The 13376-nt window shown below is 47.1% G+C and overlaps 1 protein-coding gene across 10 annotated transcripts in view; it reads left to right on the top strand.

Annotated features, from left to right (window-relative positions):
• Positions 1-13376, top strand: part of LOC116752734 (kalirin) — a 531375-nt gene that overhangs the window by 61657 nt on the left and 456342 nt on the right. For 4 of the 10 annotated variants that reach the window (XM_032629486.1, XM_032629483.1, XM_032629481.1 and 1 more), the window contains exon 1: positions 3759-3957. The exons of the other annotated variants lie outside the window; for them this stretch is intronic. In XM_032629486.1, the coding sequence (XP_032485377.1) occupies positions 3891-3957 (67 nt within the window). In that variant the 5' untranslated portion in view covers positions 3759-3890. Of the gene's footprint in view, positions 1-3758; positions 3958-13376 lie in introns of those variants that run through there. 10 annotated transcript variants of the gene reach the window in all.

Genomic DNA, 13376 nt, shown 5'->3' with positions numbered 1-13376 from the left:
GACATAGGGAACCTGTTCACCTGGGGACACCAGGCTTTCACAGGAGAGACTGGCCGGTGTCCATCCCATCCATGGGTGGCGTCACTGAGACTATGTTGCCACAGGGCTGCACTTCACCACTTGGGTGCTAATCGCCAAGGGGCAGAAGTGGTGTGGGAGGTGGCTGAGGCTGTTGTCTGCTGGAGTGTGATACATATTGCAACTAAAGCACAGCTTGTAGGCCAAAATGGCAGCCTGGTGGAGCCCACTTGCATGGGCGGGGCAGCGAGGGACAGGGATAGTCTTCCCTCCGCTCTGCAGACTAGCAACTGTACCACCTCCCTTGTGGCCTTCCCTGGTCAGGTAGCCCTGTGTGTCCGAGAAGCTGGCCAGTGCCTCTGCGGGAACAGTGCCTTTGCCCCGGGAGATGAGTGGGAAAGCTTTGGGACATGATTGCTTCTCTCCTGCCTCTGTGCTGCTTGCCTTCTGCGCCATACACTTGTGCTGGCTTTATCTGATCGGGAACACAGTGTTTCCACATTGGGGCGGGCGGAGAGAGGGAGAAAGAACAGTGCCAAGTAAGAAGAAGGAACAGCGAAGAGAAGGGAACACATCTATGTTGTGACACCGAGTAACCGGTGATCATCCAGGTGGGCATCAGCCCTCTGGAATGGACGGGCTGTTGCTGGCCTGGAGATGCTCCTTGTTCCTGAGAACTGGTCCCTGTAGCCAGCCAGGTGGGTTGGAGGAACCATACCAATGGGAATGACCGAGCTTGCTTTGACCATGATGAAAGAAGGAGCTGCTGCAGGAGTATTGTTTAAGACAAAATGACAACAACGACAAAAACCTAATAAAGCCCCCTCCTGGCCGGTGTCCCGTCCATTCTAACTGCACTCCAGGTAAATGGCAACTCTGACAATCTCTTGGAACATTTTATTCAACTTCTGGAGGGGCTGGATTGAAAGCATGGCTTACGAGGCTCTGTGGGAGTTGGAGAAATGAGCATTGGTGGGCTGGGGAGCTCCCAGGAGCCCAGCTCGATGGGTTGAAGCCAATCTTTAGTACAGTTGCTGGCTGAATGGGTTCATCCTGGCCCCGACCCCACAGCTGATGCTTATGGTCTTAGGTTCACAGTTTGTGGGGGAAGTTCTTGCATCCGTGTTGTTCTTTAACATCTTTATTCTCTTTCTTTGAACATGAGGCTGTGTGGAATGTTTGGCACTTGATTACCAGAAGGAGGGGAACAGGGCCAGCTTCCTTCTCCAGACCCAAGAATGGGATGTGGAATAGTAGAATTAGCCCCATCAGAGTTCACATGGCATCCACACAGTCGCTAGGACTTTCTGCCTCACAGACAGATGCTCTTTCCAAAGCCCATCTCCGTCTAGGTCTCCTCATGGTGGGAGCCATGTGTGCGTCCCTCACATCTCAGATTTCTCCCAAGTTGGGTTAGACAGAACCATCTTTGGCATTTTTATTTGGAGATGCTCTCCCTGGGCAGCCACAAGCCAGGGCCAAAGAAAAAGATGAAAGGCTGTCACTCAGGAAGAGGCCACACGCAGGCCCTCTACTGAGCCTGTGCTGGTGGCATGTCAGCCCTGCCCTGGGCGTCCTGCCCTACTGTGAAGGCCTCCACCTCTCTATGAAAGACCTCACAGTTCCCCAGGGAACAATCCAGAGCCCCAGAAACTCTTCGGGAGGAGACAGATGGCACACATTCCTTCCGCAGCCCAGCCACCTTCTAGGTATTTGACCGTAAGCAAGTGATTTAACCTCTTGGAACATGGGCTTTCCCTTCTGTAGACTGGGGAACGTGAGTCCCATCCTACAGACCTTGCAGGGTGGCTCGGGGGGCCAAGGGAGATGATGGATGTGGAAGTACTGTGTGAGCTAAAACGTACTGGCGACACCTGAATGATGGAGCTTGTTACTCATGAAGGAAGGGGGAAGCTGAGGGTCAGTGCACTTCTCTGTGGAGAGAGAGGAGGAGGGGCGTGCATTCTTGTGTTAACTACACACTGGAGTCTTGTCCATTTAAGGTAATAGTAAAATAATACTACCAGAGCCTGCGAGGTAGCTTCTGGGAAGTGGTGTGTGCTCAGTTCCCAATGCTGCCCTTCCAGAAGGAACCACGGGGCAGCAGTGGAGCAGGGGCAGGGCCAGGCTGGTGGAGACTGTGGCTCTGCTGGCTTTCTCCCTCCCCGACCTAGCTCCTGCCCCAGGACGTGCCTCCTTTTCAGTCTGCGTCTGTCAGAATCTGCAGCCTGTGTCATCCTGGAAGCCTAAGCTCCCAGGAAGAGCTGACGCTGAGGAGGCCTGCTCCTGCCCGCTGCTGTTGGAGACCAGGAAGCCTGGGGTGCCAGCGTTTCCATTAGGACAGTGAGAAGGCGTTGCTGGCATGGCCTGGGCTGAAACAAAAGCGGTGATGAGTATGCATGTGGCTGCCGGGTAGTTTTTAGGCTTGGAGTCCAGAGTTGTTCCAGACCTGGAGGTCCCCTCGGAGTTCCCTTGTTTGAGCAGGACTTCTGGTCAGGGGCGGGTGGCCAGCCCCTGTAAAATGGGTTCCCAGCAAGGCAAGGCCAGGGTGCCCTGTCATCCTTCTACAGGCCTTATGTGGTGCCCAGGAACTGAGGTCCTTGCAGTCCACTCCTCTTCCTGACTTATAAATGAAAGCGTGTGGGGTGCACGTGCCATTTGCCTCTTCACTCATTCAGTTAGTAAATACTCAAGCACTTGCAAAGTTCAAGATGCTTCAGGGGATGTAACGAAGATCACAGAGCAGATCCTGTCTTCATGGAGTTTGTGGTCAAGTAAAGGAGCAGTCCTGTACAAAGGAGGTCTTACACAAAGGAGGGAGTGAAATGCAGCGTAGAGGGGGAGAAAGACAAGGGAAGGCTACCTGATTCTGTGGAAAAATAGGAGGATTTGGCCACGATGAAGTGGGGGCGTAGGGTGGCCATGCTATGGGCAGGAAGAAAGGAGCACATGCACAGAGGTAGGAAAGCATGGGATGTAAGGAGGTGTGGGAGCTGGAAATCTGGTGAGAGGATGAGGGGTTGGAGGGGAAGGGGGAACGAGCACTTGAGCGCCGCCATTCACCAAGTGCTGGACCAGAAATGTTAGGTCCTTCCTATCCTGGGAGCCTCACAATAGCTTGATGAAGCAAATGCTGTTCTCTCTAGCTTTCAGAGGAGGCGGCTGGGGTTGAAGTAACTTGATCAAGGCTAGGCAACTATTCAGTGGTAGCAGGATTTGAATCCATGACCATGTGACTCCAGAGCCCATGCTGTCTCCACGACAGCAGAGGGTCCACGAAGGGAGATAGGGTCTGTGGCCCTTTTCTGGTCACATGGGTCCTGCACCCTTGGGCAGGAGGTGCCTGTGGTTCCCGAGGAACAAGGCAGTGAGGCTCTGGCTCTTTTGGTCTGGCCTTGGAGTCCAGGGTGGTTGAGCTCCTGGCTTCCCACCCCTGTCCTGTTAGGGAAGCCACTGGCCTCTGGCATGGGAGGCAGGGACAGCCAGGATGGCAGGAGATCCTGGAATGACATTCAAGATACGGCCTTGACTGTGGGTTTTCATTCCCAAGACCACCTCTCTGCTCCCTTCTTTGTGAAGGTGCTCCCTGGCCGCCCTCCCCCGCACCTCTGGTCTCCCTTTGGGCCCATGCAGGCTCAGTCCGCACAAGGCGGCAGTGTTCCGCACTTGTTCCTTTGTTGCTGTGAAACAGGCTCCCGGCACAGTCAGCCTCTGTGTGGGAGGACTGGTGGCTGTCTTCACAGGCAGGCATTTGCTTTGAGCAGGCTGCGCGCGCGAGCCCAGCGTCAAGTAATTCCGGCCTCCTCGAGTCGGCGGTGGTGGGATGAGGCTGTGCTGAGGGGACTGGCTGTGAAGGATGAGTTCAGGGGGGGATGACGGACCGCTTCTGGGACCAGTGGTATCTTTGGTATCTCCGCTTGCTCCGGCTGCTGGATCGAGGTATTCCTGGGGGGGGAAAGAGAGAGAATGAATATGAGTGTGTGTGTGTGTGTGTGTGTGTGTGTGTGTGTGTGTGTGTGTGTGTTTAAGAGAGAGGGAGATATGCACACACAGAGAGATTTCTGACAGAGAGAGAGATAGAAACAGACACACACACACATACACACAGAAAAATGCAGTGGAGAAGGGAGCAGAAAGCAAGGAGGGAGAAGAGAGAATGAAACAGCCGAGTAGCCAACCCATGGAAAGTAAAAAAAGGCTGTTTTTCTGGGGACATTTTTTACCCAGCCGGGAATTGGGAGCCCAGGGCCATTTGGGGGGCATGTGTATATCTGGATCTCATTTCTTGTTGGGTTGATCATCAAGCTGTGTACTGTAGTCAAAGACAAGTTAAGCCCCATCTTTCAGGGTTCTAGATGGAACCCTGAGCAGTGCAGCAAGGAGAATGGTCCCTGAGCAAGAAGCTGGGGGCAGACAGATGCAGGCTCACATCTCGGCTGTGCCACCACCAACTCTGTGACCTTAGGCTGATTTGTGTGATCTATCTAAGCTTGTTTCCCCATCTGTAAAATGGGTGTGGTGAGACCTATCTGCTGGGGTTGTTGTGGAATTCTTAGTTAATTCATACCTGTAAAACATGTAACATAATGTCTGGTGCATAGTAGGTGCTTTGTAAGTGTTCATTTCCTCCTTACAATGCCCCTCAGCATCATGGAGCTGTAGCACCTGTCCGGAGGGCAGCTGCCTTTGTGGTTATCTGTAGATAGAGCCAGTACAGAATTTGCAGTTAGTGGAAAGGGAAGGGAAAGTCCATTTTATTCCTCAGGTTAATCTGACCTTAATACATTTTATCATTGAATATTCATGTGATTTAAATCTCCTGGTAATGTGATGCAAATCTAGACATTCTGGTGTAAGGAAAACCCACTGTTAACCTGGTTGAGTAATTGATTCTTTTCTTTCTTTCTTTCTTTCTTTTTTTTTTTTACAATGTTGAGTGTTATTTTTAAAAGCTTTGGCTCCTTTAAGAGGTTTTCGCAAGAATGATGTCAAATCCCTGATGGAAAAGGTGGCCCAGGGGAAGCTCTGCTGCACAGCCCAAGGTGTACTCATCTTCACCTTGAATAGTCGTAGGTGTGCCAGGAGGTCAATACCAGGTGGAAGCAGAGCACTACACATAGCAGGTGAACCAGCGCTGTTATCAGGGAGAAATCAAAGATGGAGGAAGCCAAACCAGCACATTTGAAAAGCGGTCTCTCACTAGCACTGAGAACAGGCCAGTGGGAGCCCAGACTTGAGATGAGAGTGTTAGGAAGAGAGCCAGAACTTGTTACTGGTGGAGATCATAGACCAAGGGAAGGAGAAGGAGACCAGGTGTGAATCCCCCTTATCTGTGTGAACTTAGGCAAGTTACTTAACCTTTCTGTGCCTCCTTCATTGTAAAAGGGAATGATAATGACAGCAGTAGCACCAACTCAGAGGGTTGCTGTAGAGAAAGACTGTAAGCGAAATACTTATCCCAGTGCCTGGAATGAAGAAAGTGCCCCTTAAATGTTAATTTTCTTTACCGAGATAGTTAATTCTCACTGTCTGACAGACATATTAGGAAAGACAGGAACATGTGGTATATAATAACCAGGAGTTGAGAAAAGTCCAATTAAGAGTTGTTAGAGCTTAGAGATAATTTATACTTACATAAATTAAAACAAGATTCAAACCAACATATGATGCTAATTGTAAAAAGAAACTAGATGTTAATGTATAAGCTACATTAATAATAATTTGGTCTTATTTTTTTCGAAAATGCTTGAATCCATGAGTTGCAAACTTAGGTTCAAGTTTTGGCTTCATTACTTTCTCGGTGCCCTTGAATAAATGATTTACCCTCAAAATGACCCTCAGTTTGTTAATCTGAAAAATGGGAATGTTAATAATAATACCTATATTATGGAATTTGGGGGAAATTTATTGTGTTAGTGCATGTAAAAGTGTCAGGCATTCTTAGAAATGTCAGGCTAATGAATGTATGGCTTGATTGATTAAACTCTCCCCTTGGATAGCAAACGTTGGTTGCCAGAATGGTGCGTTCTTCCATGCATATTTCTTCACCATGTATGGCTGTATTTGGGAAGTTTATGGTCTTGTATAAACAGTGTTTCTAGGGTTTTCTTTAATGTGAGGCTTTAGACTAGCAGCTTCTGACTGTGTAGGGCCCCTTATTTCCAGGCTTTGGGGGGTTGGGTGTTGATTTATGTTGCCCAGTTCTGGTTAATGGGTATTACACATGTACACGTGTGATGCCCACAGCCACATTCAAGCAGAATCTTAGGATACAGCAACTTCCCTCTAGTAACTAACGTTAGCTAACTTTGTATAGACAGCGGCATGCTTTAATGTGGTGTGCTAAACTGAGCTAGCTCATGGGAAATGCTCAATAAATATTTGTTGAATGAATGGATGAATGATGAACCCGTCCTTCTGCGCAGTGAACAGAATTCTCCTGGATTCGTCTTTAGTGTAACAGAATTTAGTTCCCTTTGTTTTTTTTAGGATTTTATGTCACTTCACCCTTATCGTCATGCCTCGTGTCATTTTGAAAGTAACAGACCTCAGGAAAGTGAGGAGGGAATAAGCAATGAGAAGTGGGAAATGATAAGTGTAGCCCAGGAAATTGAAATAATCAACAAGCTGGGTGCCAGCCTGAGTCATTCTCGTGGTTGTGACTGGGGGATAAATGATCTGTGATTTGACACACCTAGGAAAAGGGAGGAAACATTGGAACACATCATGGAGTGGAAATAAACTTTATGAAGAAATGGCAGTGCATGCTTGGTGATTGCAGATGAATCTTTTGTCTCCCCCATCATTGTTCATTAAGGATAAGGATTTAAGAAAATAAAAGGGGTTGTTTTCTAGGACTTAACTATATGTGAGGATTTATACGATAATGAACTGCCAGGTTGCTCAGACACGATTATTTTGGTGATTTCTTTCATTAATAGCAGGTGCTGTTTTTACAGTGTTTGTTACTGGGCATTTGTCAACTCTGCTGATTGTGTTCTGTGCTTTCAGATGGTGACTGAGGAGGTGGTTCCTATGATGGGGACTGTCCATCAAAAGAAAGGTGCTCATACAGATCTGAAACATGAATGTGTGTATGAGAGACAAGAAGTCACATTGCCTTTTGTTGTTGACTTTTGGTATATCCATGGGGACCAGACAAGTGAGGTGGGGGTTTACATTTCCTTATTTACATCTAATTTTTTTTTTTTTTGTCATGAAAGGGGAAGAGTGAAAAGACTGATGCTCTTTATTCATAGAGCATCGGGCAGTGTTTCCCAGTGTGTGGGAACGACCACCACTGGTAGCACATGAAACGATTTCAGGCAGTTTACAGGTATTGCTGGACGTTTTCTTGCTGGTCACTGCCTGGCACTGTCTGGAGGACACCCTGTTTTGTCCAGTGTCTGCTTCTGCTGTGCTGTCCACCCCCTGCCCACACCCCATCCAGTGCAAGCCCTCCTTAGCCCCACCCATCCCTCAGATCTCCCCTCATTCCCACCTGTAGTCTCCCTTTTACCTTCTCACCAGCCCTACCTGGGCCTCACATTCTGCCCTGCCTTCATCTCTGGCCCCAGATGTTTGCCTCCTCCATCACCCCTGGTCCCTCAGTCCTCTCTGTCCCTAGAGTTCCTTTAAAGGCACAGCCCCATGCCGCCTGTAACCCCATTCCACGACATTCTCTGTTATTCCCTAACCCATCGCCAAGACTTCATTCCTTCTCACCGCTATGCCTAGGCCAACTTGGCCTCATGGATCCTGGGTCTCTCCCTGGGCCAGCCCATCCCTGATTTCTAACTCTGAGTGCTTTTTCCTCTCAGGAGCCACTGTCTTTTCTTCTCTTGCTCCTGCCTTTTTATGTTACCTTGCCATTACCCCCAGTCTACTAGTTTCTTTTAAAACCAAATTTAAGTAAAAGATGGAATTGATTTAAAATGATATCAAGGAAATAACTGTAGGAGTTATGGGGATATGGTGAGATGGCGATAGAAGTACAAAAATGACTGGGATGTGGAAAACTTAAGTGATATGTTGAATTTACATTATTGGCTTTAATTTCTTCTTGCTGCTTCGTCTACATTCCTGTACCTACCACAAAGTGTTTTGGATTCTGGGCCAGAAACCGTCTGGTTCTCATCCCTGGACATATACTAGAATCATCTGGGAGCTCTTAGAAAGCATGATACCCAGCTTCTCCCTTCCCACCCCCCAACCCAAGCCCCCCAGCCAACTAAATTAGAGTCCTTGGAAAGGAGGCTGGACATTGGCATTTTTAAGGAGTTCTGCAGGTGATTCTAATGACAGCCACAATTGAGAACTGCTCATTGTCATGCTTTCATATGGAGACCAGAGAGTAAAGGCAAAAATGACTCTTCAGCAAAATAACAAAACAAATGAGAAAAGCAGTCACTAAATGAGAGTAGTAAATGTAGGCATAAACATAGGAATGTACTAAGGAACAACATTTAAAAGAATGCAATCCTTTGGATATAATTCATGCAGGTTTCTTCAGAAATTTCAGCTCTAACCATTTTCTATCACTACCTAACTAAATCTTTTTTTTTAATTAAAAATTTTTTTGTTTTTAATTTTTATTTTATATTGGAGTATAGTTGATTAACAATGTTGTGTTAGTTTCAGGTGTACAGCAGGGTGATTCAGTTATACATATACATGTATCTATTCTTTTTCAAATTCTTTTCCCATTTTGGTTATTACAGAGGACTGAGCAGAGTTCCCTGTGCTATACAGTAAGTCCTTGTTGGTTATCTGTTTTAAATATATCAGTGTGTACATCTCAGTCCCAAACTCCCAATCTATCCCGCCCACCCTTCCCCCACCCCGGTAACCATAAGTTCGTTCTCAAAGCCTGTGCGCCTGTTTCTGTTTTGTAAATAAGTTCGTTTGTATCGTTTTTTTTAGATTCCGCATATAAGCGATATCATATGATATTGTCTTTCTAAATCTTGACTTTCTTTCATATTCCTGGGAAAAAAAATTTACCTGTGCCCCAGGATGTTGTCTGGTCTCAGCCTGCCTTGGGTTTGCCACTCTCTGTTCTGGCTGCCTAGGGTTCTGGATTTTGGGATGGTGGTTTGTCACTGCAGATGTCAACAACCTTTCATTACGTGGTTAGAGTAACTTCAGTAAGTGGGCACTGCCCATACTCAGCTATAACTAGAGAAAGAAAAATCCCTTTCTCCCTTCTGGGTAGATGGTCAGTGAGGACAGTAACTTTCCTCAAGCCTCCATGGTGTTGGGCTCTTCTTCGGCTGGGAATTTACTTGTCTTTCTCACTAAAGCTCCCTCTCCCTGCGTGGCCATTCTCTGTTGCCTCAGTCTTCAAATCTACCAAACGTTCTATCCAAGCATTGACTCTGCCCAGGTGCAGTGCCCAGGCAGCTGGCCCTCACGGCCGTGGCTCTCAGAGCACCCTGATCTGTGGTCTTGTCCTTCCTGTGCCTGCAGCCCACTTGCTGGCCCCTGGTTTCCCATCACTGACGGATGCCCTGTCTTTGGCTTGCTTGCTGCTCATTTATCCGCCCAGCACTGGCCACTGGCTGGCTCAGAGTTGGTGTCTTTGCTTAGTCCGTTCCTAGGCTGCCTTGGACTCTGGATACCCACCTTGGTTTGACTTGTCCTCTTCTTGTTACCTGTTGCATATATGTGCCCAGCATGATATGTAGCTTCTTTGTGCCAACCTTTATGACTTGTTCCTCCCTTTCTGTGGCTGGCGGGGAAAAGAAAAGCACAGCATGTGTATGAAAAACACATAGACTGGTTCTCCTGTGCTGGGAATTTTCTAATAAGAGGAGGTTTGGTTGTAATCACCTTCCCATTTGAGCTGAATATTCATACAATACATAAAGAAGTTACTTGAACTTAGCTTTTACATCACAAATAGATATCTCTTACTCAGTTGGCTTCTGGCACAAAACCACTTTCCTAAAGGGACCTGGCCTTTTGTTCGATAAGCATTTTCAATATAGCACCCCTTGAAACACCATCTCAGGACAATTCCGCATTGCCCCATACCAGAACCTCCCCAGCAACCTTCCTATTTTCCTGTGCTTCCACTTGAAATGCCCGAAGCTTCCTCCTCTTACAGTTAACCCACATCCTTCCCCTTCCAAACCACATAGCCCCTATGTCCTCCAGAAAAAGCTCCCACAATCAATCATACCTGGTTCTGTTCACAGACACGTAGGCACTTAGGTACAGGCCAGCGTTCTGCGATTCACGATGTGCTCCTGTGGGTGGTAAAAGGACACACCTCATGGGGTGGTTGTGAGCCTTGAAGGAGTTAATATGTGTGGCTGGTGCCTGGTGTGAATAAGTGCCTCAGTAAAAGCATGCTCTCCTCCCAGATTTCGGTTGCTTTTAGGAGCTTCGTTGCTTCTGGGGGGTCCTTCTCTTTCATTGTGAGTAGAGCTTCTCTGAGGGCAGGTCCTTGTCTCCCTATCCCTTTGTATTCTCACCCAGACACCGAGTTCAAGGTTGTATCCTATTAGGAAACTGCATAAACAGGGCTAACAGAGTATCTGAACTCCCCAGGGAACTCAGAGACAGTGCTGGTTATCCTGGAATTGTCAAGGGGGGTGTGGGGGAGAGAACTGTAATGATTTGACAGTTCCAATATCTTATCCCCCTTGGTCCTCACTTTGTCTCTGTGAGAGAAGTTACTTTAGTTCTCATTTGACAGGTAGGAAACCGGCCTGTAGAGGTTAAAGAATTTGCTATAGTCACAGAGCTACTAAGAGGAGGATCGAGATCCAGGACCCCTGACTCTCATCTGGGATGAGTTCTCTCCTCTACCTGTTCTTGTACTGGTGGGTGGACCCCCATCTTTCTCTCTCTCTGGCACATGTGTTGAACTGGGGTGTCTGCCCACCTTCCCTGTCAGCAGAGAGTATCACTGGGATGCGATGTCTGTGGTGTGAGATCACTAGACAAGATATATCTAGGCCAAGTCCTGGGGGAAGGACACCGATAGCTGTGCTGTGAGGTCCCGGTGTGGTGTTTCTACCCAATGAGGAGGAGGTGACTGTGAGGGGAGAACAGTAAAACAGCACTTTCTGGGTGTGGCATGGCCTCCCAGCGCCTGTTCTTCTGTTGTGACATTTTAGTGATGGCTCAGAGCTGAGAGGCAGTGGGGGTAGCTGTGTGTCTGGATGGTCAGAAAGCTACCTGTGGGTTCCCAGTGTAGGTGATGGGTTTGTTCTTCACCTTGTGGATGGAGGTGGTATATCGCCAAAGTAATTGTCAAAACAATAAATAGTAGTGTTATTATTAGTGGCAGTAGTAATACTGTCTACTAAGGGCTCCAGGTATAGCAGGGAGTGTTTAGGGGTAGGAAGTAGGATTCCTGCCCTCAGGAAACTTACAGTTCAAACTCCTGAAAGGTCAAGAACCAGCGGTAACTTCTCTGAGTCTCTGTTGGCCCTTCTGGATTACTTATAAGAAGGATCCTTTCTAGCTGTAATGTTCCATGGTTCTATGTAGACAATACCTGTAATGCCTGCAAAATAATACACCTACAACACCTATAATATATCTGTGATTTCACAAGGTGTTTCATGTTGAATTGCTAAATGAGTGCTATGCATTCACAAGGGAGAGAAATAGTTGGGTCTGTCTGAAGGAAAGAGGAAATGTTCACTCCTTCAACAAGTATCTTCTGAGGACCTACTATAGGCTGTGCTGTATTCAAGGACCTAGGAATACAAGGCTGAAGATGACGGCATTCTTGTCTTCATGAAGCTTTAGGATTTAGCAGGGGAAATAGACACTAAGAAATAACACAGTAAATAATACAATGGCAGGTAGATTAAAAAGGAGAGAACTGACTTAAGCTTTAGTAGTACTTAATGATAAGGATGGAAGACAGAGAGTACAGACTGCCAGGAACATCTGTGTGGTAAGAGTTAAATTTGGAAAGATAGGTTGGGGTCACCTTGTGAAGATTCTTGCTTGCATATCAGGTTAAAGGCAAATAATGGCAGAGCAGTAACATTTAACTGTTTAAAAATGTATTGAACAATTTCCATGTACTCGGCAGTAGACCAGGTGCTGGGAATGCAAAGAAGTATAACATGGCATAACAAAATGCCCACCTCCTTCATGCAACTGAAGTATGTCTATGTTTCTAGAGAGTTAGGGTAGGAGATGCACGGTTTTGAGTCATCTGCCCCCAGGATGATAGTGAAATTGATATTAGCTCAGGAAAGAGTATAGAGGAAAATTTAGATTGGTTTTGGAAAGTGTGGACTTGGGGAGACAGCATCAAAGGGGTGAGAAGAGTATTCCTAAGGATAGGAGGAAGCCAGTATACAAGAAACTCCTGGGAGTAGAGGAGAAGGGACAGTTAGGGGTCCCCATCTGCAGGGAGATGGGCAATGTGGGGAGTTTGGTGACTGCTCACAGCATTGCTTCGGCAGCCGTTATGAAGAGAAACCAGATTGTGATGGGAGGAGGTGGTGACGACGAGGCAGCAGCAAGCACATATTCTTTGAGAAATATGTCAGAAAATGCAAGGTAAAAATAGAATGGTGGTTGATGGGACAGTAGGGTCAAGTGATAGTTTTGTTGAGGAAGGGAGGCTTGAATGTGTTTGAGGCTGGGAGAGGGTGCCAGTGACAGAGAGTAGTTTGAAAATGATGAGTAGAAATGGATCTATTAATCCATTCAAGAAATACTCATTGAGCATCGACGGTGCTCCAGGCACTGTGCTATTTGCTGGGGATACAGCATGAATAAGGCATGAAATCTTCATGAAGTTTACATTCTAGTGAGTGAGGCAGACAATACATGAGTCAAGCAACAGTTGAATTTAGAAGAAGAGCTTGTGATAAATGCTGTAAAGTGTGGCAATGACCTGGAGGAGGTAGGAGTGGGTTGGCTAAGGAGTGCAGATGGAAGTGGAAGACTGGAGGAGGGAGAATGCTTCCTCTGCTGGGAGAGAGGAAGAAGGGGGTGCTTAGAGAGCTATTTTTAAGTAGGAAAAAGGAAATGAGGAAATGCAGTTCAGATGGCCTTGATATTCTTAGCAAAAGAGGAGGCAATGTCATGGGCTGAGACTGGAGAGGTGGGTAGTTCAAGATTTTGGATAGGTTCTTACCTGCTTCATTCAAGCCTCCAACAGTGCTGTGTGTAGGAGGTGTTATTCTCATTGTATAGGTGAAATAGCTGAGGGGACTCAGAGGGACCTACAACTAGAAAATATAGGGGCAAGGAGTAGGTCTGTCACCTGGTTACTCAGCCATTGGATAGCTCAGAGGGGACTGCTAATGAGTGGAGCCTGTCAGTGCCATCAAGAGATCAGTCCCTGCTCCCCCCTCTTATACAAAATCCTATACTGT

The sequence above is a fragment of the Phocoena sinus genome, chromosome 4, assembly GCF_008692025.1.
Source record: "Phocoena sinus isolate mPhoSin1 chromosome 4, mPhoSin1.pri, whole genome shotgun sequence".
NCBI classification, from domain to species: Eukaryota; Metazoa; Chordata; class Mammalia; order Artiodactyla; family Phocoenidae; genus Phocoena; species Phocoena sinus.
This window is presented reverse-complemented; position numbering and strand designations above follow the sequence as displayed.